We start from the raw sequence: 23,757 nt of genomic DNA, 5'->3' as shown, positions 1-23,757 counted from the left end.
AACACTCCCAACAAAGTTACACAGAAACTGAAGGACAGAAACTGAAGGAGGGGCAGAAATAAGGTGAACTTTTCCGCATTCCACGTTTGACTGTATAGAACTCTGGCTTTCGGCCTATCTACACATGGCACAGGAAAGTTTGCTTCGTCGTTGTCTAGTCGTCCCTCGTACTTGTCACGAAGAAAAAGTAATTGCAACGCATTAGAAGACCAAACGGCATTCTGGCATTCAGTTGGGTGAGTGTTTCTCCTCATGTTCTTCTCGAGGCATTTTTTACTTTCGGTATTTTCTCTGATTTATGCTTCTCTCTATATATATAAATCCACCCAAACTACACACCACATGTTTGTACAATACGTTATTAACACATAATTAAGTCATATCACCCATTTTCTTTCAAAGTCCATTCATTGCGCATCATTGCAGCAATCATAGCGCTCTGTCTCTCGCTCATTCCCGACTAAAAACGGTGGAATACCTTTTGGAATATACATTTTTATCGGGTTGTGTTCTGCTACGACATGATGGTAGTAATGGATTGACAGAATCTGAAGGTTTGTCATTTGAACATGAGAAAGGTTGGCACGTTACCCACCTTTTATTTTGGATACATTGTGCGCGTCGATGTTTGGTGTGAGTTTTTTTCATACCTGGTTGGTCAGAGTTTATGATTAAAAAAAGTTTTGCTTTGCATTAAGTTTAGGCACCCTTACTTCTCTTCCTACCCATTGCCTTTCGTATTTCCCCAATTCCAACCTATCCAGCTTTCATATCATTATTGTGGTTTGCACATGATCATAATATTCTCTAAATATTTTGCTCTATGTGGTGATCACTTCAGTTAGGAATTCGTAGTAGTATTTTCTACAAATGCATTCCAATGACTAGCTGGTCAACGACTTTATATGCACACACACACACACACACACACACACACACACACACACACACACACATGGTAAGGCAAACTCAACATAATGTTGAAAAATGAACAGATCACATTCGCTTAAACACACAGGTGTGGTCAGGGTCTGCAGTAGCCCAGTAATGGATTGAAGGAGCATAACGTTACTCCTTATAGTCCAACGACCGCATATGTTCTGTTTAGAGGCATATTGGCTCTGGCAAGCCGAAACAACATCTTTCTCACACTTATTCTTCAGAATAGAGTGCCCTAGGGCTCCCGAGTGGCACAGAGGTCTAAGGCACTGAATCTCAGTGCAAGGGGTGTCCCTACAGTCCCTGGTTCGAATCTAGGCTGTATCACAGCCGGCCATGATTGGGAGTCCCATAGGGTGGTAATAAGTTGGCTCGGCGTCGTCCGGTTTTGGCCAGGGTAGGCCGTCATTGTAAATAAGAATTTGTTCTTAACTGACTTGCCCAGTTAAAAGAATATGAAGCAGTAAGCCACAGCGAGGCCTCACTTTTAGCCACTTATCGGAGCTCTTGACATGATGACGTCATAGTGCACCATTCAAAGACAAGGGCCATTGTGCCACTGTAGTGTTATTGGGGGAAGGGGTGCTTTTGTAGTTGCGCGGGAGCTGGTTCTTGAATCAACACAGTTGTTCTCAGAATGTTGTACTTTTGTTGACTTCATGGTATTGGGGTAGGAAGCTGTGGGTGGATCACGTGGGGAATCTCGGGAATCTCTTCTTGGTAGAGTCTGGCATGGGAGGCAACAACCTATAGGAATGATTTTTAGCACATGGCTGAGGGGAGGGGACATGCATAAATACAGTCAGAGTCTGAGAGTAAAAGAGCGTATACAGGAAGACTCACATGCTGTGACTAATAGACATATTTCCCCAGACAGACAGACAGACAGACAGACAGACAGACAGACAGACAGACAGACAGTGTTCAACAGTCACTTGACCACTTCTCGCCCCCTGTTGGTATCATCTCCGACTCACTCTTTCTTCAGAGAGCCTGAGCTTTCTCTCTCTCTCCGATCCAGCTCTTCCCTCTTCTGTCTTATGCCTAAACGGATCTCCCTTCTCCTCTGTCTCGTCCTGCAAGAGGTCGTTAGCTCACTCTGTCTCTCTTGTCTGTATTCTTGTGTATTTTATACCTCTTTTATTATTATTTTTTATTTTGTTAGTTTTTTTACTCTGCATTGTTGGGAAGGGCTCGTAAGCAAGTCTACACCAGTTGTATTCGGTGCATGTAACAAATACAATTTGATTTTCCCTTGCTCCCTCTCCTACTTTATATGATTGAAAACTGTTCAAGTTGACCTGTCTTGTCCTTGCTCTCTTTCTCTCGCTCTCTTTCTCTCTCTTGTTCTTTCTCCCTTTCTCATGCCATATTTAGCTTTTGTCTGTCTGTCAGTCTCTGTCTGTCTTTATGATGCTGGTTTATTGTCAGCCTTTTTCTCTTTCTCCCTCCCTGCATTGGGTTAATTATATTAGGCACGACTGGACTTCTTCAAGGAGAATACTTCCCTGCTTCTACACCTGCATTGCTTGCTGTTTGGGGTTTTAGGCTGGGTTTCTGTACAGCACTTTGAGATATCAGCTGATGTACGAAGGGCTATATAAATACATTTGATTTGATTTGAATACTTCCCAACAGTTATTATCAGTAATCAAAACTGATCCCCAATGGTTTGATTTACTTTAACACTTTAGGCTTTCTGAGGGTTTTAGCCTGTTATTTTAATCGTTTGTTTTCACACCATGGGTGGAAATAGGAGACAAAGGGCTGTGAGACAGAGGTTTAATCTTAGACACATGAAAAGTGGGATGTATACGGAGGGTGCGGGGCAATAGAAGGGGAATAAAATTGGTGGCTTTGGAAAACCTATTCACCACCATAAGGATGGTGGTGTTGCCATCTGATAGAGGAAGCCTTATTCTGCACACACACAGTGCAGGCGGCAACGAAAGAGGAGATGTCAGAAACCATGATGGGCCACCAAACACATTGTCAGAAGAACGCCAGGGCCCGACGAGAGCCAGGATGGCAGGTGAGTCTAGAGGAACATTCCCGTTCCAGGACCGAGGATTGGGCAGAGTCCTGGACAAACGTACGGTCAGATGGTGTAGCAGTTTTGCTAATCTTGCCAATGAAAAAATAATTAAAGTAGATGGCACTATCAGTGGGTTTTGTGATTCAATGAATGATGGAGCTGAGTTTGTCTTTTTACCCAAAATTTAATTTAAGGTGTTCCAAAGCTTTTTACTATCATTCTTTATGTCATTTATCTTTGTTTCATCGTTTCGTTTCTTCTTCTTTTTATTCAGTTTAGTCACTTGATTTCTCAATTTGCTGTACGTTTGCCAATCGGTTCAGACTTATTTGCAATTCCTTCAAAATGGGTGCAGTCCAGAAATGATTTAAATCAAATGGAACGACCCTTATGCCACTACTGTTGATTCATTGTTCTGTCACTGTTTATGGTTTTAACTTATTTGTGCTGTAATAGAGCCCCCTGTTTTATTATGAGCCAAATCCTAATTTCAGACATGCACGCAGGCCTACAACTCGAACTCAAGCTAATATCATCCATTGGCCTCAACTGAAGATATATCTGAACATTTGAGTTGCGGGTGCACATCTGAAGCACATCAATATTGGTGGTATTATACATTTTGCTTATCAAATCAAATCAAATTTTATTTGTCACATACACATGGTTAGCAGATGTTAATGCGAGTGTAGCGAAATGCTTGTGCTTCTAGTTCCGACAATGCAGTAATAACCAACAAGTAATCTAACAATTCCACAACTACTGTCTTATACACAGTGTAAGGGGATAAAGAATATGTATATAAGGATATATGAATGAGTGATGGTACAGAGCAGCATAGGCAAGATACAGTAGATGGTATCAAGTACAGTACATACATATGAGATGAGTATGTAAACAAAGTGGCATAGTTAAAGTGGCTAGTGATACATGTATTACATAAGGATGCAGTCGATGATATAGAGTACAGTATATACGTATGCATATGCGATGAATAATGTAGGGTAAGTAACATTATATAAGGTAGCATTGTTTAAAGTGGCTAGTGATATATTTACTTCATTTCCCATCAATTCCCATTATTAAAGTGGCTGGAGTTGAGTCAGTGTCAGTGTGTTGGCAGCAGCCACTCAATGTTCGTGGTGGCTGTTTAAAAGTCTGATGGCCTTGAGATAGAATCTGTTTTTCAGTCTCTCGGTCCCAGCTTTGATGCACCTGTACTGACCTCGTCTTCTGGATGATAGCGGGGTGAACAAGCAGTGGCTCGGGTGGTTGATGTCCTTGATGATCTTTATGGCCTTCCTGTAACATCGGGTGGTATAGGTGTCCTGGAGGGCAGGTAGCTTGCCCCCGGTGATGCGTTGTGCAGACCTCACTACCCTCTGGAGAGCCTTACGGTTGAGGGCGGAGCAGTTGCCGTACCAGGCGGTGATACAGCCCGCCAGGATGCTCTCGATTGTGCATCTGTAGAAGTTTGTGAGTGCTTTTGGCGACAAGCCGAATTTCTTCAGCCTGTTGAAGAGGCGCTGCTGCGCCTTCTTCACGATGCTGTCTGTGTGAGTGGACCAATTCGGTTAGTCTGTGATGTGTATGCCGAGGAACTTAAAACTTGCTACCCTCTCCACTACTGTTCCATCAATGTGGATAGGGTGGTGTTCCCTCTGCTGTTTCCTGAAGTCCACAATCATCTCCTTAGTTTTGTTGACGTTGAGTGTGAGGTTTTTTTCCTGACACCACACCGAGGGCCCTCACCTCCTCCCTGTAGGCCGTCTCGTCGTTGTTGGTAATCAAGCCTACCACTGTTGTGTCGTCCGCAAACTTGATGATTGAGTTGGAGGCGTGAGTGGCCACGCAGTCGTGGGTGAACAGGGAGTACAGGAGAGGGCTCAGAACGCACCCTTGTGGGGCCCCAGTGTTGAGGATCAGCGGGGAGGAGATGTTGTTGCCTACCCTCACCACCTGGGGGCGGCCCGTCAGGAAGGCCAGTACCCAGTTGCACAGGGCGGGGTCGAGACCCAGGGTCTCGAGCTTGATGACGAGCTTGGAGGGTACTATGGTGTTGAATGCCGAGCTGTAGTCGATGAACAGCATTCTCACATAGGTATTCCTCTTGTCCAGATGGGTTAGGGCAGTGTGGTTGAGATTGCATTGTCTGTGGACCTATTTGGGCGGTAAGCAAATTGGAGTGGGTCTAGGGTGTCAGGTAGGGTGGAGGTGATATGGTCCTTGACTAGCATGTGGGAACACAGACTGGTATAGGGATTGATTGAATATGTCCATAAACACACCGGCCTGCTGGTCTGCGCATGCTCTGAGGGCGCGGCTGGGGATGCCGTCTGGGCCTGCAGCCTTGCGAGGGTTAACATGTTTAAATGTCTTACTCACCTCGGCTGCAGTGAAGGAGAGTCCACATGTTTTCGTTGCAGGCCGTGTCAGTGGCACTGTATTGTTCTCAAAGTGGGCAAAAAGGTTATTTAGTCTGCCTGGGAGCAAGACATCCTGGTCCGTGACTGGGCTGGATTTCTTCTTGTAGTCCGTGATTGACTGTAGACCCTGCCACATGCCTGAATTGCCGTTGAATTGAGATTCTACTTTGTCTCTGTACTGACGCTTAGCTTGTTTGATAGCCTTGCGGAGGGAATAGCTGCGCTGTTTGTATTCGGTCATGTTACCAGACACCTTGCCCTGATTAAAAGCAGTGGTTCGCGCTTTCAGTTTCACGCGAATGCTGCCATCATTCCACAGTTTCTGGTTAGGGAATGTTTTAATCGTTGCTATGGGAATGACATCTTCAACGCACGTTCTAATGAACTCGCACACCGAATCAGCGTATTCGTCAATATTGTTATCTGACGCAATACGAAACATATCCCAGTCCATGTGATGGAAGCAGTCTTGGAGTGTGGAGTCAGCTTGGTCAGCGTGGGAGCCTTTTGTTTTAGTGTCTGTCTGTATGCAGGGATCAACAAAATGGAGTCGTGGTCAGCTTTTCCGGAAAAAGGGGCGGGGCAGGGCCTTATATGCGTCGCGGAAGTTAGAGTAACAATGATCCAAGGTTTTTCCACCCCTGGTTATAGATATGTAGTGGTGTAATGATGTAATATGATGTACTGTTTGATTTTGTGTGATGTGCGTTGTGTTTAGACTCCAGGAAGAGTCACTGCTGCCAAGGGGATCCATAATAAAGAAAGTCAGGATTCAATTTATCCCCTATGCCCCTCAAACTCAACTCTGGACCTCGAACCCAGTTACACTGTTTTGTTTTTCATTGTTCCCCTCTAACCTGGGACGCCAGGTGTATGCAATTCATTATCAGGTAGAACAGAAAACCAGCAGGCCCCGGACCTCGTAGGGTAAAAGTTGAATACCCCTGCATGCTATCACGTTTGCCTTAGAACTGTGATATTAATTGTTTTCTTTCTCTCTTTGTTCAGGTCCCGACCTGGTGAAGCGATAGTTGAGCGTACCATGCAGTACTTGGACTTCAACCAGCAGTAATATATAGTGGGTGGAAACGGAGGGATAAACTGGGGAGGAAAAGAGAAGTATGGCCGTCTTTAATATGCTTGAGAATGTGGAAGACCTCTATGAGATCGGAGAAGTACTTGGGAGGTAAGGATGGACATTATAAAAGGTCTTCTTGCATGAGGCTGTTTAAGTGAGGAAGGTATTTTAACTCTGAGTTCAATTATTTTTCAAGGTCAATTTTGCATATGCTGTCTTGCTGCATTGTTCAATGTGAACTAACATTCAATGTAAGCAATTGGAATAATTCAGAAACGGACATAATTGTGTATAGAAAGAAAATACTGAAAAGCTCAGGAAGGACCTACCTATTTCAAAACCTTTCCAAACAACAACTAAATTGTCTCACTCTGTCGTCACCCCAGTGGCCACTTTGGGCAGGTGAGGGAGGTGCGCGAGCGGGCCACAGGGGCTCGCTGGGCTGGGAAGTTCCTGAAGATCAGGAAGTGCGCTAGCAGCCGGCTGGGCATGGAGAGGAAGAATGTGGAACGGGAGGTTGAGGTCCTGCAGGCCCTACAGCATCCCAACATCATGGCCCTGAAGGATGTGTTTGAGAGCCGGGCCGAGGTGGTGCTGGTGCTGGAGCTGTGAGTGTAGGGGGAGGTCTGACATGAGATACATGCAGGGCAAGTCATTCGTTTTCCGATGATGTGGCTGAATTATGTAGTAGAGTTAGTTTTTGGGTGGAGTTTTCCTCTATCTTTTGGTATTTGTTTCATTAGTCCATTGATGATATAATCCCAAAATGTTTTGGATGTCAGCAATCAAGTTTTCAAGATATATAACTTTCGAAATACAGCCTGTTTGATGCATTTTGTTTGCATCATATGATGCTGCTTGGGCGGTATCTAGATTGTCGTACCTTCAAATATTAGACAGCAAGGCTCTTGATCCAGGAGGGGATTCTCTACTGTTACCAAGTGAAGCTTGATTTTGGAAGAAGCTAGTCACTTAGCTAGATGGCTAACTAGCTACTAAATGAACACACCGAATGCACAACTGCAGAGCATTTAGCACATTTTAGACAGTTAACTTAATAGTTACAAGATATTTAACTGGCAAACATTTAGTTATCAGTACCAGACTATCAGTATGCTTCATAATGAAAAATTGCGACAGGTGAAACGAAGAAAGCAATCTTTTTTATATCCTAACGTATTGCACAAGTTGACTGCAGGTATTTAATTAAAAAGTAGCTACAAATATGACAATTTATTTAAAAACATCAAATAAATAGTTTAAATGGTTATTAACGGTATTGAAAAACCATGCCGTGGCTATTTCCAAATACCCTGGTATACAGTGCCTTCAGACATGATTCATACCCCTTGACTTAATCCACATTTTGTTGTGTTACAGCTTGAATTAAAAATATACTTTTCTCTCTCCCCCATCTACACCCAATAACCCATAATGACAAAGTAAAAACATGTTTTTAGAAATGTTTGCTAATTTATTGAAAATGAAATACAGAAATATCTAATTTACATAAGTTTTCATACCTCTGACTCAATACTTTGTAGAAGTACCTTGGGCAGCGATTACAGATGTGAGTCTTTCTGGTTAAGTCTCTAAGAGCTTTCCACACCTGGATTGTGGAACATTAGCCCATTATCCTTTTCAAAATTGATCATTGCTAGACAACCATTTTCAGGTCTTACCATTAGTTTTCAAGTAGATTTAAGTCAAAACTGTAACTCGGCCACTCAGGAACATTCTCTGTCTTCTTGGTAAGCAACTCCAGTGTAGATGTGACCTTGTGTTTTAGGTTATTGTCTTGCTGAACTATTATTTCATCTCTCAGTGTCTGGTGAAGAGCAAACTGATCCAGGTTTTCCTCTAGGATTTTGCCTGTGGTTAGCTCTATTCAGTTTATTTTTGATCCTGTCCTCAATGATTACAAGCATACACATAGCATGATGCAGCCACCCCTATGCTTGAAAATATGGAGAGTGGTACTTACTCAGTAATGTGCTGTATTTGATTTGCCCCAAACATAACACTTTGTATTCAGGACAAAAACTGAATTCCTTTTTGCCACATTTTTTTGCAGTATTACTTTAGTGCCTTGTTGCAAACAGGATGTATGTGTATTTTTAAAATTCTGTACAGGCCTCATTTTTTCAGTCTGTCAGTTAGGTTAGCATTGTGGAGTAACTACAATGTTGTTGATCCATTGGCCTCATGGTGAAATCCCTGAGTGGTTTCCTTCCTCTCTGGCATCTGTGTGAGGAAGGATGGCTGTATCTTTGTGACAGGGTTTATTGATACACCATCCAAAATGTCTGCTTTTTTACCCATCTACCAATAGATACCGTCATTGCAAGGCTTTGTAAAACCTCCCTGGTCTTTGTGGTTTAATCTGTGTTTGAAATTCACTGCTCGACTGAGGGACCTTACAGATAATTACATGTGTGGTGTACAGAGATGAGGTAGTCATTCAAAAATCATGTAAAACACGAGTATTGCACATATAGTGAGTCTATGCAACCTATTATGTGACTTGTTAAACACATTTCTACTCCTGAACGTCTTTAGGCTTGCCATTACAGGTTAATGTCTTGACTCAAGACATTTCAGCGTTTCATTTTTAATTAATTTGTAAAAATTTCTACAACATGATTCCATTTTGACATTATGGGGTATTGTGTGTAGGCCAGCGACAAAATGTCTAATTCAGGCTGTAACACAACAAAATGTGGAAAAGTGAAGGTGTGTGTATGGTATACCACCCAAGCCAAATGATGTGTTTCGGATCATATGATGCTAAATGCATCACACTGCCTGTATTTCTGTATTTTGAAAGTTATATCTTAAACCTTATTGCTGACATGCAAAACATGTTAGGTCTATATCAACAATGGACTAATGAAACAAATACCATAAGTTTATTGGGGGAATGTTCCTTTAAGTTCTGACACCTCTCTATTTCTCCCCGTTCCTCTTTCAGTATTAGTGGAGGAGAGCTGTTTGACTTCATTGCTGAGAAGGAAAACCTGACTGAGAGCGACGCCATCGACTTCATGAAGCAGATACTACTGGGCGTGGGCTTTATGCACAACAAACAAATAGGCCATTTTGACTTAAAGGTAAATTATGCTAGTGTTGATTTGACATATGATCCAACTTCTTTAGTTTGTTCTCACTCTATATGATATTTAAGAATCCAGTGCTGCAATAGTCTGTAGTAGTGGTTTACACTAACCTCCCCAATAACACTGCTAAAGTAGTATTACACATAAAAATAGTACTACACAGCTTGTTCATTTATTGAATCCAAAATCCTAGGCTTTTAGGTATGAGTGCTTAATGTGAAAAGAGCATATCTGTATTCATCCATCCCAAAACCACACAAACATGCTGACACAGCTACTCATTAGTGCAAACGTCCATGTCGCATGCTCATGTTTGTATCCACAGCTGCCACTAAAGGGAGTGGGCCTGTGCACTAGGGTGTTGAAGAACATGCTGTTCACGGTCCGGTCGGTCAGCATGCTGCTGACCTTTATGGTCAGATTGTCCAAATTTTGCATGTAAAATGTGTACTCCCCTTCCACGATCAGCCGGAAAACATCATGCTGTCGGACAAGATGGCACCAAACCCCGACATTAAGATCATTGACTTTGGGCTGGCCCACTGCTTGCAGTCGGGGGAGGAGTACAGGTGCATGAGTGGCACCCCCCAGTACATTTGTGAGTAGTACAGTCCTTTCATATGAGTTAGGACCTGTTTAAATACTATTTAAATTCATGCATCCTTCCCCTCTACCTACAGTTGTTGTGAATAACTTATTGACATGACTGGAGTCTTGAGGGCTTTGTAGTGAAACCTATTGCTTACATTGTATGCAAATTCTCACGCCAGTGATTACTTTTTGGAAGGAAACAGAAGAAAAGGACAAGGACAGACTAAGCTACGTTCAGGACTGTTTCTGCCACCATGGTGGATCAGTCAGAATGTGAATCCAGAGATGTAGCAGTAATCCAGGTTTAGGGGTATTTATTACACAGTTGAACAAGGGAACGAACAGAGGCACACGGGGGAGGGCTTGGAATGGAGTTAGGGCTTGTAAGGCCGGTAGGAAGGATGTGACTTGTAAGACCTTGGAGATAGGATTGGATGTGGTGGTCTGGAAGGGATATACAAAAGGGAGACGTTAGAAACACATCAACATAAAAAAAAGTGCAGACAGAACAAAGTAGTACCAAGTGACTTACAGAGAATGGACTTAAGATAACCACAAACTAAGGAGGCTGCCAGGACTAAACATAAAAGGTAATTATCATAGCATGGACATAAAGGATACAACATAAGTTCAGGAAGCATAAAATACATGGTTGACATTTTACTCCTACAACTTAAGGCACCCTCATCATCACAAGAAAGGCAGGGCCACACCCCTTGGCATCACCGAGCAAACTATTCTAGTGTGTAGGAAGGAGCATGCTGGTTGAATGGGGAACTGAAAGTGGTGAAAAGGGCAGAGGAGGGGTGATTTGGGAGTGGAAACAGGTGTGGTGGAAAGGGGCAGATACGTTATTAAAGAATTTGAACAGGCCCCTTGTAATGTAGTGCCTATGTGGCTGAGGTCTCTTCTGTGGAAGTGAGCTCATATTTCTAGGTCCAGGTGTTTCCATGGAGACAGTACAAGAAGTGCAGTGCCATGATCTGTGTTGATGGTTTTACGTTAAACTAGGGTGGTTGCAATTCCAATTGAAACAGGAAGCGATTTGGATGGTCCATGAAAGTTGCCATTTCGGGTCATAACTACATTACCCTCCAACCCAGATAAGTTCAGCAACCTCTTATCAATATAGTAATTATATTCTACATATTTAGTAATATATGACAAAGCAAAATAATCCTTAAAATCCTATTAGATTTTGAAACAACTGGTAGTTTGCCCCAAGACACACATCTCAAGCTGTCAAACACTATCTGCTTCAACACAGATTTGGTCAGCATGATAAGGTTGGCATGGTTACAAAGCTGGCCCTGTTTGGAATTCAAATGTGTTTGCCCAGCAGTAGCAGATAAAGTACTATAGGTTTAAATAATACAATGCGACTGGTGGAGGAAGTTATCTCAAAGTCACTGCCGTTGTTTGACTGGTAGGACCAATCTACGAATGGTTTTCTGATAAATGCAGTGTTCAGTTTGCATTCTTGAAAATGAAAATGTTTCCTTCACAGTAGGTGTGAAGTCTGATAGGCCATTGGGGTTTGCGTATGTTTCAAGAATGCAGCTACATGCATAGACAAGTCTCTCAGATTGCTTTACTGCCATGAAATACCATTTGTAGATATTGCCAAAGCAGTATAGTGGTACAGCATTTCAGTAAATACAGTGCAATGCAATGAGGATAATGAAATACAGTTAATTTCAGCAGTAATAATAATAATAGTACATACAGCTCCAAAATTATTGTGACATTGACCCATTTTTTTGTTGTTTGTCTCTACTACAACACTGCATTTGAAATGATACATTATAGTATGAGGTTGTTGGATGCATTTGCTGTTTGTTTTGATTGTGTTTCAGATACTTTTGTGCCCAATAATAATCCGTGGTAAATAATGTATTGTGTCATTTTGGAGTCACTTTTATTGTAAATAAGAATAGAATATGTTTCTATTCACTTCTACATTAATGTGGCTGCTACCATGATTACGGATAGTCCTGAATGAATTGTGAATAATGATGAGTGAGAAAGTTACAGACGCACAAATATCATACCCCCAAGACGTGCTAACCTCTCAGCATTACAATAACAGGGGAGGTTAGCATTTTTGTGCAGGTATGATATTTGAGTGTCTAACTTTCTCAATCATATTCCAAACTTTATTGTATCATCTCAAATCCAAAGTGCTGGAGTACAGAGCCAAAACAACAAAACATTTGTCACAGTCCCAATACTTGTGGAGCTCACTGTATAATCATCTCTCCCTTTCTCAGCCCCTGAAGTGATCAACTACGAACCTCTGAGCACAGCTGTGGACATGTGGTGAGTGTGTGTACCGCCACCTCTCCCAACATACACACTCACACACACACTTGCATATACAGACACCTAAATGGAACCTCAAAACACACACCCATCCCACACCTCTTGCTACCCAATAATAACCTCTTGGAAGGGGGACATTCTTTATATATATATATATATATATATATACTTGGGATGCGTTCAGGCATGTGTAGGCACGCTCTCTCCTTTCCCTAAAACCACAGTGTGACTGTTTCTGGTTGAATGCATTAGCTTCACTCTGAGTTCAGCCACTGTATAACAATCCGATTCTCTAGTGGGGTTCGGCTAGATACTGTGTTGTTTTCTTTACACAGAGATGAACTGTTTTGAGTCTAAAGGGTCAGATTTAATTGTAGTACAGTGGAATATGAGTGTACCTAGACGTGCTACACCCCAGCGTTAATAAATGGTGCAAGAATATAAGGACTTTGGGGGGAAAAAACAACTTACCCCAGGACACTTCACATTGTGACTATCCCCGAAAAAGTAAATGAGCATTCAGATGTCTGTTGATCTTTGAGGTTTATTTTAGGGACAAACACAGGCTTATGTTTTCGATGTGTCATACCCCTTCCCCAGAGCCTCAGGCAGGAAAGCTGATTATAGTACATTTGGAAATACGAACGCAAACATTAAAAACTACTCACCACAACAGCTCTGTCTACATCCTTTGGAATAAAGTTAAGATATTGAGATAAGAACTGAGCCCCTCTAGGGCCTCCATGAACAAAATAACCACATGACTGTTAGATCTTTGTTTGTGTTTACATCCCCCTATAGGAGCATCGGAGTGATCACCTACATACTGTAAGTTGAGGGAGAAAAGAGGGGTGCTAGTGTACATTTGGATTTACACATATGCTCAATTCCAAGTCAAACCGTAGCCTACTATAACCCTATACAAATGTGACAATGTTGCCATTTTCCTCTGACTTGGAATTGGGCTATAGTAACAGCAACCTTCTTTTCCCCCGACTCCGCTTATTTTTCCAGACTGAGTGGTTTGTCCCCGTTCCAAGGGGACACGGACGAGGAGACACTGAGGAACATCATAGCCCTGAACTACAAGTTTGAAGACCACCACTTCAGCATGACCAGCGCCATGGCTAAAGACTTCATCCAGAAGCTCTTTGTGAAAGATCAGAAGTAAGTAATGCATTGGTCATGGGTAATTTGGCCAACTAGGATGTCCTTTTACGATGTCAAGAACAAATATGGATCGGTGACTGTAATAGTGGATAGATCACTTATTTTGTGACTTTGCACCTATCGTAAATGGACAGATGCTTGTTTTTTTTCAGCCACTATTGATAGAATAGGAACTCTGTATTGTATGAATATATCATCCTTTGTCTGGCTGCCTGTGGTTGCCATTGTTTGTCTGCCTGTCTCTGTGTAGTGAAATAATGATAGCTGAGAATGACAGCTTTTTCCCCAGCTGCTTTTAATAGAATATGAACTTGCACTTATGAAATTAATAGATTACCCTTTGACTGTATGTGGCTGCCACTGCCTGCCTGTCTGCCTTTCTCTGTTTGTCTGTCTGTGTGCCAATCCTTATTGTCTCTCTGTCGGTCTGTCTCTGTGTAGTGAGAGAATGACCGCTGAGGAGTGTCTACACCACCCCTGGATCAAGGTGAGAGTCGGCAGCACAAGGCTTTGCTCCCGACAAACGGTTTAATATTGCACGTTTAATATGTGTACTTGTTATTAATCTCCTTCCCTCGTCATCGCTTCCTCTTTTTTAGCCTCTGACACGGAAACAGGTGGCCAACAGGAATCGCTCCTCCATCAACATGAAGACCTTTAAGAAGTTCAATGCCAAGAGGAAATGGAAGGTGAGTAGGATATGTGTCCTATATTTGTCCTATCATTTTATGCCATATCGCATATTATGGCACTGAATAAAGCTCAAATCTTGAAAATGTGCATGCGTTTTATTACAGATAATGATATCAAACGGAGGTCATTGATACACAGTCAATGCTTGTCTTGTGGAACTAAACTAACAAACAGGGCATGAACGTGACGCGGTAATGTTTCGTCCGAAAAAGGCCCTTTTCAAGTCTACTCTGTCTATTAGAACACAAAGTGCACTGACATTATAGTCTGGGACAACAGAGTACATGTTCACTAAATGTAGTTTTACACAAGACAAACACAAAACCGGTTTTGAACGTACAGCCACATTGAGAAACAGGGCCTATACATTGTAGTGTTAGTTAAGGGCGGTGCTCAAATAACACAACAGCAAACGTTGACACAGCATGTCGATCGATATTTACTCTTACTTACTCTTCTGTTCTCCTGATCGGTCTTTTTTCTGTCTAACATCTGACTCTTATGTTCTGCTGTCCCCTCCCTCCCTCCCTCCCTCCATCCTCCCCTTTTCTTTCTACCTTGTTTCATATCTCCTTTCCTCTGATCCTCTCGCTCTCTCTCCCTCTCTGTAGATGTCATATAACATGGTATGGATGTGTAACAGGCTGCATCGACTGAAGCTGCTTTGTAAGACTAGTGCACTGGCGGGCGAGGAACTGGTGAGTAGTAAGGCTGCCATGACAGTCCAACGAAGAGTTACACTTGAACGAAACCCATTACATTGGTCATTAAGTGTGCCCCTCATTTCCAACCTCTATTGTTAAAAATTATATTAATTGCAAAAATGCTATATTTCCAGGCTTTGAAAATGAACAGGTGATATAGCCTACTGTATCCTTAACTCAAATGGCTTATCATCCAAACTAAGCTTATCTCTTGTTTTTATGTGTTTGATGACATCTATAAAATCACATAAATAAAGACTAAAAAGGGAGCGTGGGGTAGAAAACATTGCATAGAACTAGACTGTATTCAAATTCACTTTGCACACTACTGAGCCAAACCGAGCCAAGCCAAGTTGTACTGGACTGGCCTACATGATTACGCATTCATCTTAGTTGCTTGAACTGTTCTGAAAAGAGCAATGTGAAAATAAAATAACCGAGCAAGCACACTATAATTTGTCTGCCCTATAGTGTGAATCCGATAAATGAGAACTAACCTGCGATATCTTTCCTTGTCAGAGACCGTGTGAGAGTGACCAGGAAGACACAGAAACCGAGCCAGCCTCACTCATTCGCCGGCGACTCAGCAACAGTTCATAGACTCCACCACCAGGGGGGAGACAAAGCATCAAGCTGCAGTGCACAGGTTCCTTTACAGTGACACAACCAAGCCTACAGTATTTGCACTCCCACTTTACCAGGCCTCGAGGGAGGGTAAGACCAAGACAGGCTGACACAAGCGCCGGGCACACAAGGAATTTTCGGGCTCTATGTCCCTACATGAGACTTTTCCTTGATGAAGTGGAATGGAATCTACGGCAGGAGGCCTGTCAAGGCTCAACTTTAGGCTCAATGCACTTCAGGTGGATTGGAGGTAATTCCAGTAAGAGCACAAGTACAAAGGTGTGATGGCTTCCGTGAGGGAGCAGATATTTAACAAGGCTCTCGATGGGGTAAAATTTAAGAAAACCAAGCATGACTTGTTTTTAAGAGTTCAGCTCACCATTACTGTGGCTTATTGCATGTTTTTATGGTGCTTTTGCAGTTGTAAAGGTCAACTGATAGCAGGCGGTGACATTATTGTTCTTATGGTGAAGTTACTGATTTGGGGATGAACAGTACTGGATTGCCAGGTAGGTCACCCGTGATACAAGTCAGTATTTGACGTCCATCCATGTCGGAGGATGTCAGGAGGGGAATATTAATGTATTATATTATGTTATATACAGTATAATAATACAATTATACAATATTATATAATGCTATACAATTGTAAAATATCTAGTGTCCTAAACATGATTACCAAGTACTCTCATATTGTACGACGGACAAATGTTTTAAGATAACTGACCAGTATAAATAGCACAGCAAATGAACTTTTAAAGGTTCTACTCCTAGAAATAGGACAATGAATACATTCTAGTTTTACTAATCCAAACAATGTCGTCCTGCATACAGTAAATACTCTGAACACTCCATGCTCTACTGCAGTGTTTCCCAACCCTAGTCCTCGAGCACCCCCAGCAGCACACATTTTTATTTTAACCCTGGACAAGCACACCTGATTCAACTTGTCAACTAATCATCAAGCCCACAGTGAGTTGAATGAGGTGTGTTTGTCTAGGGGTACCCAGGGTTGGAAACACTGCTCTACTGAACTAGTAGCGTTACTGAAGATCATACATTGATGCATGACAAGTAACGTGACATGTTGATCTATGAATGATCTTTTTGTGAGAACTATATACGTTTTCTGTTTCTCTAAGAAGTTTAAGAATTTGTTTTCTTTGATTATAACCATGTGAAAATACTTTAAATTGACTGTCAGTGTTAAGTGTGGTTATTTTAAATAAAGGTACATGGTGGTCAACAGGTTTTGTGAATACATTTTGGAATCATCCCCCTTGCGCACTTTTTCAATCATAGGGAATCGAACAATGGTACTTTTTAATCAGCTCTTAATATTCTAACGTAGACCAGAGTTGTGCACCTCTGCACTAGTTTAACTCTGCAATGTGTCATTGTTGGTCAGGGGGGACCTGAATGCTGTCAAGCTGCATTCTTAAAAAAGTGTCTGGGTAAATAGGAGCATGACCATTGTGTAATAGCCCACTCTTGAAGCTGTAGCCTATATTTTGAGGACCAAAATTAAAATAAGCCTTCGGGCTTTATTGTACTAATTCTCCTTTAAAAACAGTCCTATGTCATTTATCCCACTGGAGCATCTTATTTTTCATTAAAATATATACATTTATTAATTAAAAACAACCTTTCGGATGAGTGCAGATTGGGGTTCCAACCGCATTTCAACAGTCTTCGGTCGCCCTCTGCAGGAGTAAACCAAAAAGCACAAGAACGAATACATGGGCTGGCCCATCAATGATTTATCTATTGATGAGAGATGATCAATACAGAAAAAAGGAGTAGTGAATGATTGCCTTACCTGGTCCATTATCAACCCGAAAATTAGTTGATATAATAAAGTATCTCATGAAATGTCTAGGCCTATAATGAAATTATAATTCTATAATAGAATACACTTTTGTGAGATAAATAATGTTAGAGTTACATTTAAAGCTATAATATCATGTTTACATATGATACTATCAAAAGAGTTGGTGCAAAAACAAAACGAACAATAAAACAATATTTAATGTTGCACTCCATGTGATTTTCACTTATAAGTCATTTCTACAAATCCTATCAATCGGTAATCAAGCGATACGTTGAAATTCAAATAAGATTTCATGTATGGGTTTAACAAAATTCCAAAAACGTTATTTATATTTCTTGATAAATCATTATTTGTAATAAACCCGTCAATGAAAATGTGCACGCGCGCGTCTCACTCCAAAGTGCTTGAGCTGCACGCACGCAGTCCACAGAAGGAGGAGATGGGGGAGTAACGATTCTCGCAGAAGACCAAGGGGCAAAACGACAAGAAGTTATTTGGCGACACTGCTGAGGCGGGTCAACAAACAAATGACCGAAGACTTCGTGTAAATATTCGACCTGGAAAATCGTTTGGCAATATTCTTACGAAGCAGTCTAGGTGGTGTCTTGAAGCTTGTTTCCTTTTGGATCAGGTTCTTTTGGGATTTCTTGGGATCTCGCGCAGAAAGAAACGGATTGATTTAAATCCAAGAAGAAAGGTAAAAACCGCCGAGAGAACTTCTTATTCAAAATATAACTAGGAACAATGAGTTTATACACCACCAAATTATTGTACGAACTTTGAAACAGAACAGTAGTCAATTTGCATTTTAGTGAGTGAATGTTTCGTGGAGTCAGGTACGAACATCTTCCATTAAAAAAAACGTGAATTCGTCTTAATTTGATTCACATTTGCGTCGATATAACCCGTGTTTTCAGTTAGCCTAAATAGTGTATTCATTAAAATCCGTCTAAATCAGCCTACATACAATTATACTGTAGCCTAATTACTACCTTGCTTGTAATATGCTACGACTTGCTTACCTCTAAATGTAGCGTTAAATAAAATGTCAATGTCTTGACCATTCAGAGCAAACCTAACAGTGCGGGTGGCTTACACTAAGTTAAATATATATCTAAACCTATACTTCGTTTTTAAAGTCTTGTTTCTCCTGGGTTGTTCTTCTAAAGTAAAACGATACAGAAGGCAATAGTAAATATGTCGTCTCCTACGAATGATGCAGTGCCCTTCTCCCGTCTTGGGACAATCAGTGTAATTTTGTAAATGCCAGATCTCAATGACAAGACACATCGTTCACCCAAGTTTCAAAACATTTTTGCCAGTGCTGTCAAAGACTTCACGTACCGACCGAGACAGATCCACAGTACTCTCCCTGATTTCATCGTAGGGGGACAATAAACCCTAGGAGCTGGAGACCGAAAGTACAGGAAGTTATGAGGATGGCCACCTTTTCAGAAAAACTTTTCTCAACAACAGTAAAAAACAGCACTACAAAGTATGCTTTAGCATGTATTTCATTATTCTAAAGAGAACTCTAGACTGCTATAGTTTTACAGCAATAACTCAGCTCTTAGACTCATACCCCATTCATACAGAGGGCTTTAACTACAAAGTACCTTCCTTTTGCAGGTTCAGAATTGTGGGGGGCAAAAATAAGGGATTCTATCAATGTGCATATTTAGTCAATCAGACTTTACCTTAGTAGTGTAGGTCTATAGGCAACAACCAGGCAGCAACTGTAGCAGAAGCCCTTTCCTCAATGTGCGTGTGTCTGAGTGTCCCCATTTCCATCCTAAAGAGATTAGCTAATGAATGCTTGGAGTCATAGGGAGGTAAGGTGAATTCAAGACCCGTTGGCCATCTCTCCCCCAGGAGTCCCAATTGAGTACAATCTGTAGATAGTCACGCTCAATTTTCAGATAAGGATTGTGTATCCCCCTGAGAGCGAGATAAAAAAGAGTAACACAACAATCCTTAAACTCTTTAGCTGTTTTGTGAAGGGCCCATGTCTTTGTATTACGGTACATCCCCCAAAGCACTTGTTACCTGAGACTAAACCATCCTCATCGTGCTGCCTGACAGATTTCACGCTTGAAGTGTGCTACTTACCAAAACCGAGCTGTTGGAATGAAAAGGGTCAGAATGAAGTTGTCGAGAAAGGAAACCAAGATTATGCAAGTGAAGAATAGCTTTTGAAGGTACTTACTTAGAACTTCTGATACAGGTCTGTCTGTGAGAGGTGGAGTAATGGAGGAAAGAAAGACAATGGGGGGAAAGAGATGAGGAGAATGAGAACAATGTTGTGTGGTAGCATGTTGTCACTTTGGATGTAAAAATGACTCATGTATTTTCCTACCTTCAACCATCTCTGTTTTATTTCCAGAAAAACAGGGATGGAAATAGGCCAGTGCTTTTATTGGCACTCCCAATATAAATGTGTGCAGCACCATAAATGTTGAAATATTAACATTAGCAACCCCCTAGGCATAAGAATATTAATGGTGTTCAAGTCCACTGTTCACTCTCTGAAGAGTCTATGTATAATTTGACCCCTGCTTCAAAATGTTCCCACATTCTATCTTTGCCTTAGAACATAAACTGCAGCCTGGCTAATCGCACATCTGTTTTGTGCTGTCATGATGACCCCTATGGACATTGTCATGCTATACAGTACAAACAGATCTGAGACCTGGCTACATGAAGTTACCACTGTACGGCCCCCAGGCAAACTCTCAAAAGAAGCACTGGTGACTTAATTCACCTCACCCCCATGAATAGGAAGAAAGAGCAGGAGACTAAAGATAGAGGGGGAGGGAGGTAAGTGGGGGTTTATGGTGGGGAATGAGTGACTGACATGAGTTGGGGGATGGAGTGATGACATAGGGGGACAGATGGAGGACAAAGACTAGAGTGACAGATGGAGAGAAGGTAAGAGGCGCAGTTATGTCTTCTTGCCTAAAGTTGAAAAATTCTACCCATTTTGAGTCTTTCTGTTTGTGTCTACTGTCTTTCTATAGGGGCGAAAACTGCAGCATGTGATGAAAGTGTAGTCGGCAGCATTGACCGCTGCAGCATGTGGATGTCAGGATGCAGCTATGTCAATTGAAGAAATCCGGTGCAACCATGTCAGTGAGATTATTCCTTTATTTTATAGAGCTGAAGTGTGAGGGTCTGCACCAAGGCTAGTAGTAGTAGGTGGCTAGTGCCTAAGAGGATAAACTGGTAGAGTTCTAAAGTACTCAAACCAAGAAATATTGTGGTAATAGTGGGAACTTTTCAAGTATTTCCATCATAGAATATAACTCAATGGGCAACAAATAGAAGACACTGGTGCTTGTTTTAAGAAACCAAAAGCTAATTTGTCAATACAGGAAGTAATTTGTAATTATCATTTTAGCATGTCATTTTGAAGAGAATACCAGGTAAGTAGTCGACTAATGAGGAATAAGGAAAATAAAATATTTACTCAATATATTGAATAGGTGTAATTTTATTGAATAGTGGGACTTTAGAACAGGTCTTTCAAACTTGAGTTTTACCAATTATATTTACTTGTGTTTTGATGCTTTGGTTGCCCATAGAGACTGTTCAAACTTGTTTGCTGAACACTATTCTGTGCTTTGTGTCATGTGACTGTGTCATGCACCTGCAGTCTGAATGGACATATAGTATTACTGTACACACCATCTCTTTCTTTCAGTCTCACGGGCTGGGCTGTTGCATCATGTGTGAATGCAAATTCAGATAAATATTGACATACTGCGAGACATGTCCAGTATGCTTGCAGACTTTTCACTCTGTCACACACAAATGTGCGCGGACACACACACACACGTTCATTCACTCAGAGTTGAACACTTGACATATTTGTTGACCCATCACACTCCCCATTGTTTTCCATGTTTGCTCTATGGGCCTGAACAAGGATAGGGCGGAAGAGAGTAGGAATATGACAGTTGGATATGATGGGAATTGTTAGAGAAAGACCGAAGACTGAGATATAGCACCTAGTCAGAATAGAAAGAAAGGATAGGGGGATAAAGGCCTTCTAGTACAAAATAACCTTTATGCTTATATTGTTCATACTGCCAGGATCAAGTTATTTTCTCGTTGAAGGCCTACTGGTAGTTGGAAGAGGAAATGTTAAACTGCAACCAGTTAATCCCTTTTGTATACAGGTTTATACTCGTGACTCATTTGGAGTAGTTTCTGTGTATTTGGTGAAAACAAGCCATTTCAAACAGCTGTCATGCATTAATGATGTTCTTCTATTAAGAAGCTCAGCTGAAATTGGCATTGAAGCTCCATTGTTTTGTATAGATCTGTGTTGCATCCTAAGTGTGTCTATTTCCTTTCTCATGCATCTGAGCATAACCCAGCTTTTTATATGCTATCCGAGCTGACACGTGTATATCCATCCATCCATCCATCCCAAGGCAAACCAAAATGTCCTGCAACAAGCTGCTTGTCAAAACACAGCATCCCCCAACCTGATATTAATTACAGATTGAATAGAGGGAGGAAGAGAAAGGAATGAGGTGGGAGAGGATAGAAAAACACCTGCGGGAGTGAGCAGAGGTTGACGAAAAGAAAGTGATGAAGTATAACCTGTATTTGATGACAACTATGCTGGTAAATGTAGTGATATTGCACTTTAAGTGTTGTGAAAGTGATCATGCTATTCATTTGTCCATTACAACACAAGAGCATGCTCACTGAGGGTGTTATGTTATGACAGTATAATGGATGTTATAAAAATGTGACTTTGTGTGTTAGTGTCATTGTATCAATGTTGTGCTTCTACATCTGCATTGCTTGCTGTTTGGGGTTTTAGGCTGGGTTTCTGTGTAGCACTTTGTGACATCGGCTGATTTTAATAAGGGCTTTATAAATACATTTGATTGATTTGATTGATTACTACTGTTAAAGTTGTGGAATCTATTTCACTTGCTATTGGTTTTTTTGTGTTATCATACCTTTTTGATGTGTTCAATACAAGGCTTTCAAACTGTTTTTAAGTATGTTTGTTTAGGGTTATGATAGCCTTGTGTTCTAAAAAGAATGGGTTAGGGGAAGTTATATTTGTTTCCAAAGACATGATGAGTGTTGTGAAAGGGTTGTACAAAGGTTGAGTGTTGTCAGAATGTTGTGCAAGTGTTGTTCTGTGTGCTATTGGGTGTGGTGACATCCAAAGCCAATCTAATTTATCTCAAGTGTTTGCCCATGGTGTGATTGCATGGTAGAACCCTGTGCTTACATCGATGTTCTGCTTATATGACATATCGATGCACTCAAAGCTGTTATCACACTCATAGAAAAACATACAGTGCATTCAGAAAGTAATCAGACCCTTGACGTTTTCTACATTTTGTTAGGTTACAGCCTTATTCTAAAATTGATTAAATTGTTTATTCCCCCCTCATAAATCTACACACACTACCCCATAATGACAAAGGAAAAAACGTTTTTTAGGAATGAGACTTGTCCCAAAGTCACTCCTCATTGTCTTGGCTCTGTGCTTAGGGTCATTGTCCTGTTGGAAGGTGAACCTTAGCTCTGAGGTCCTGAGCACTCTGGAGCAGGTTTTCATCAAGGATCTCTCTGTACTTTGTTCCGTTCATCCTTCCCTCAATCCTGACTGGTCTCCCACTCCCTATCCCCACAGCATGATGCTGCCAACACCATGCTTCACTGTAGGGATGGTGCCAGGTTTCCTCCAGATGTGACACTTGGCATTCAGGCCAAAGAGTTCAATCTTGGTTTCATCAGACCAGAGAATCTTATTTCTCATGGTCTACGAGTCCTTAAGGTGCCTTTTGGCAAACTCCAAGCGGGCTGTCATGTGCCTTTTACTTAGGAGTGGCTTCCGTATGGCCACTCTACCATAAAGGCCTGATTGGTGGAGTGCTGCAGAGATGGTTGTCCTGCTGGAAGGTTCTCCCATCTCCACAGAGGAACTCTGGTCACCTCCCTGACCAGGGCCCTTCTTCCCCGATTGCTCAGTTTGGCCAGATGGCCAGCTTTAGGAAGTCTTGATGACTCAACTTTTTCCATTTAAGAATGATGGAGGCCACTGTGTTCTTGAGGACCTTTAATGCAGGATACATTCTTTGGTACCCTTCCCCAAATCTATCTATGCCTCTACACAGTCCTGTCTCGAGCTCTACGGACAATTCCTCCAACCTCCTGGCTTGGTTTTTGCGCTGACATGCACTGTCAACTGGGGGA

The 23,757-nt window shown here is 41.6% G+C and overlaps 2 protein-coding genes across 7 annotated transcripts in view; both read left to right on the top strand.

The window, feature by feature from the left end:
• Window positions 1-16,944, top strand: LOC118398071 (death-associated protein kinase 2-like). 2 transcript variants are annotated; one of them, XM_035793065.2, is made up of 12 exons: window positions 1-236; window positions 6,409-6,586; window positions 6,865-7,086; window positions 9,450-9,588; window positions 10,063-10,192; window positions 12,456-12,504; window positions 13,309-13,335; window positions 13,522-13,674; window positions 14,119-14,164; window positions 14,277-14,366; window positions 14,982-15,068; window positions 15,594-16,944. In XM_035793065.2, exons 2-12 carry the CDS (start codon window positions 6,522-6,524, stop codon window positions 15,672-15,674), a joined length of 1,089 nt encoding a protein of 362 aa, XP_035648958.1. In that variant the 5' UTR covers window positions 1-236; window positions 6,409-6,521; the 3' UTR covers window positions 15,675-16,944. The 2 variants fall into 2 exon arrangements, with proteins under 2 accessions (XP_035648958.1, XP_035648959.1); XM_035793066.2 differs by lacking the exon at window positions 1-236 and adding an exon at window positions 2,763-2,971.
• A 1,010-nt stretch (window positions 16,945-17,954) lies between these two features.
• The window catches only part of LOC118398070 (rho guanine nucleotide exchange factor 2-like), a 62,811-nt gene continuing 57,008 nt past the window's right edge, over window positions 17,955-23,757 (top strand). For 2 of the 5 annotated variants that reach the window (XM_052470279.1, XM_052470277.1), the window contains exons 1-2: window positions 17,959-18,226; window positions 20,547-20,654. In XM_052470279.1, coding sequence (XP_052326239.1) covers window positions 20,625-20,654 — 30 coding nt within the window. In that variant the 5' untranslated portion in view covers window positions 17,959-18,226; window positions 20,547-20,624. Of the gene's footprint in view, window positions 18,227-20,546; window positions 20,655-23,757 lie in introns of all 5 variants that reach the window. The other 3 variants (XM_052470278.1, XM_052470281.1, XM_052470280.1) reach the window with 3 other exon arrangements.

Source organism: Oncorhynchus keta, chromosome 19, assembly GCF_023373465.1.
Source record: "Oncorhynchus keta strain PuntledgeMale-10-30-2019 chromosome 19, Oket_V2, whole genome shotgun sequence".
Lineage (NCBI taxonomy): Eukaryota > Metazoa > Chordata > Actinopteri > Salmoniformes > Salmonidae > Oncorhynchus > Oncorhynchus keta.
The sequence above is the reverse complement of the archived record's forward strand: the minus strand, read 5'-3'. Positions and strand labels throughout refer to the sequence as shown.

Bases quoted from the DNA above. Each gene is read 5' to 3' on its own strand.
- LOC118398071 (XM_035793065.2), top strand. From the start codon at position 6,522: ATGGCCGTCTTTAATATGCTTGAGAATGTGGAAGACCTCTATGAGATC. The intron at 7,087-9,449 runs GTGAGTGTAGGG...TTCCTCTTTCAG, and splicing joins GTGGTGCTGGTGCTGGAGCT to TATTAGTGGAGGAGAGCTGT. The intron at 9,589-10,062 runs GTAAATTATGCT...TTCCACGATCAG, and splicing joins TAGGCCATTTTGACTTAAAG to CCGGAAAACATCATGCTGTC.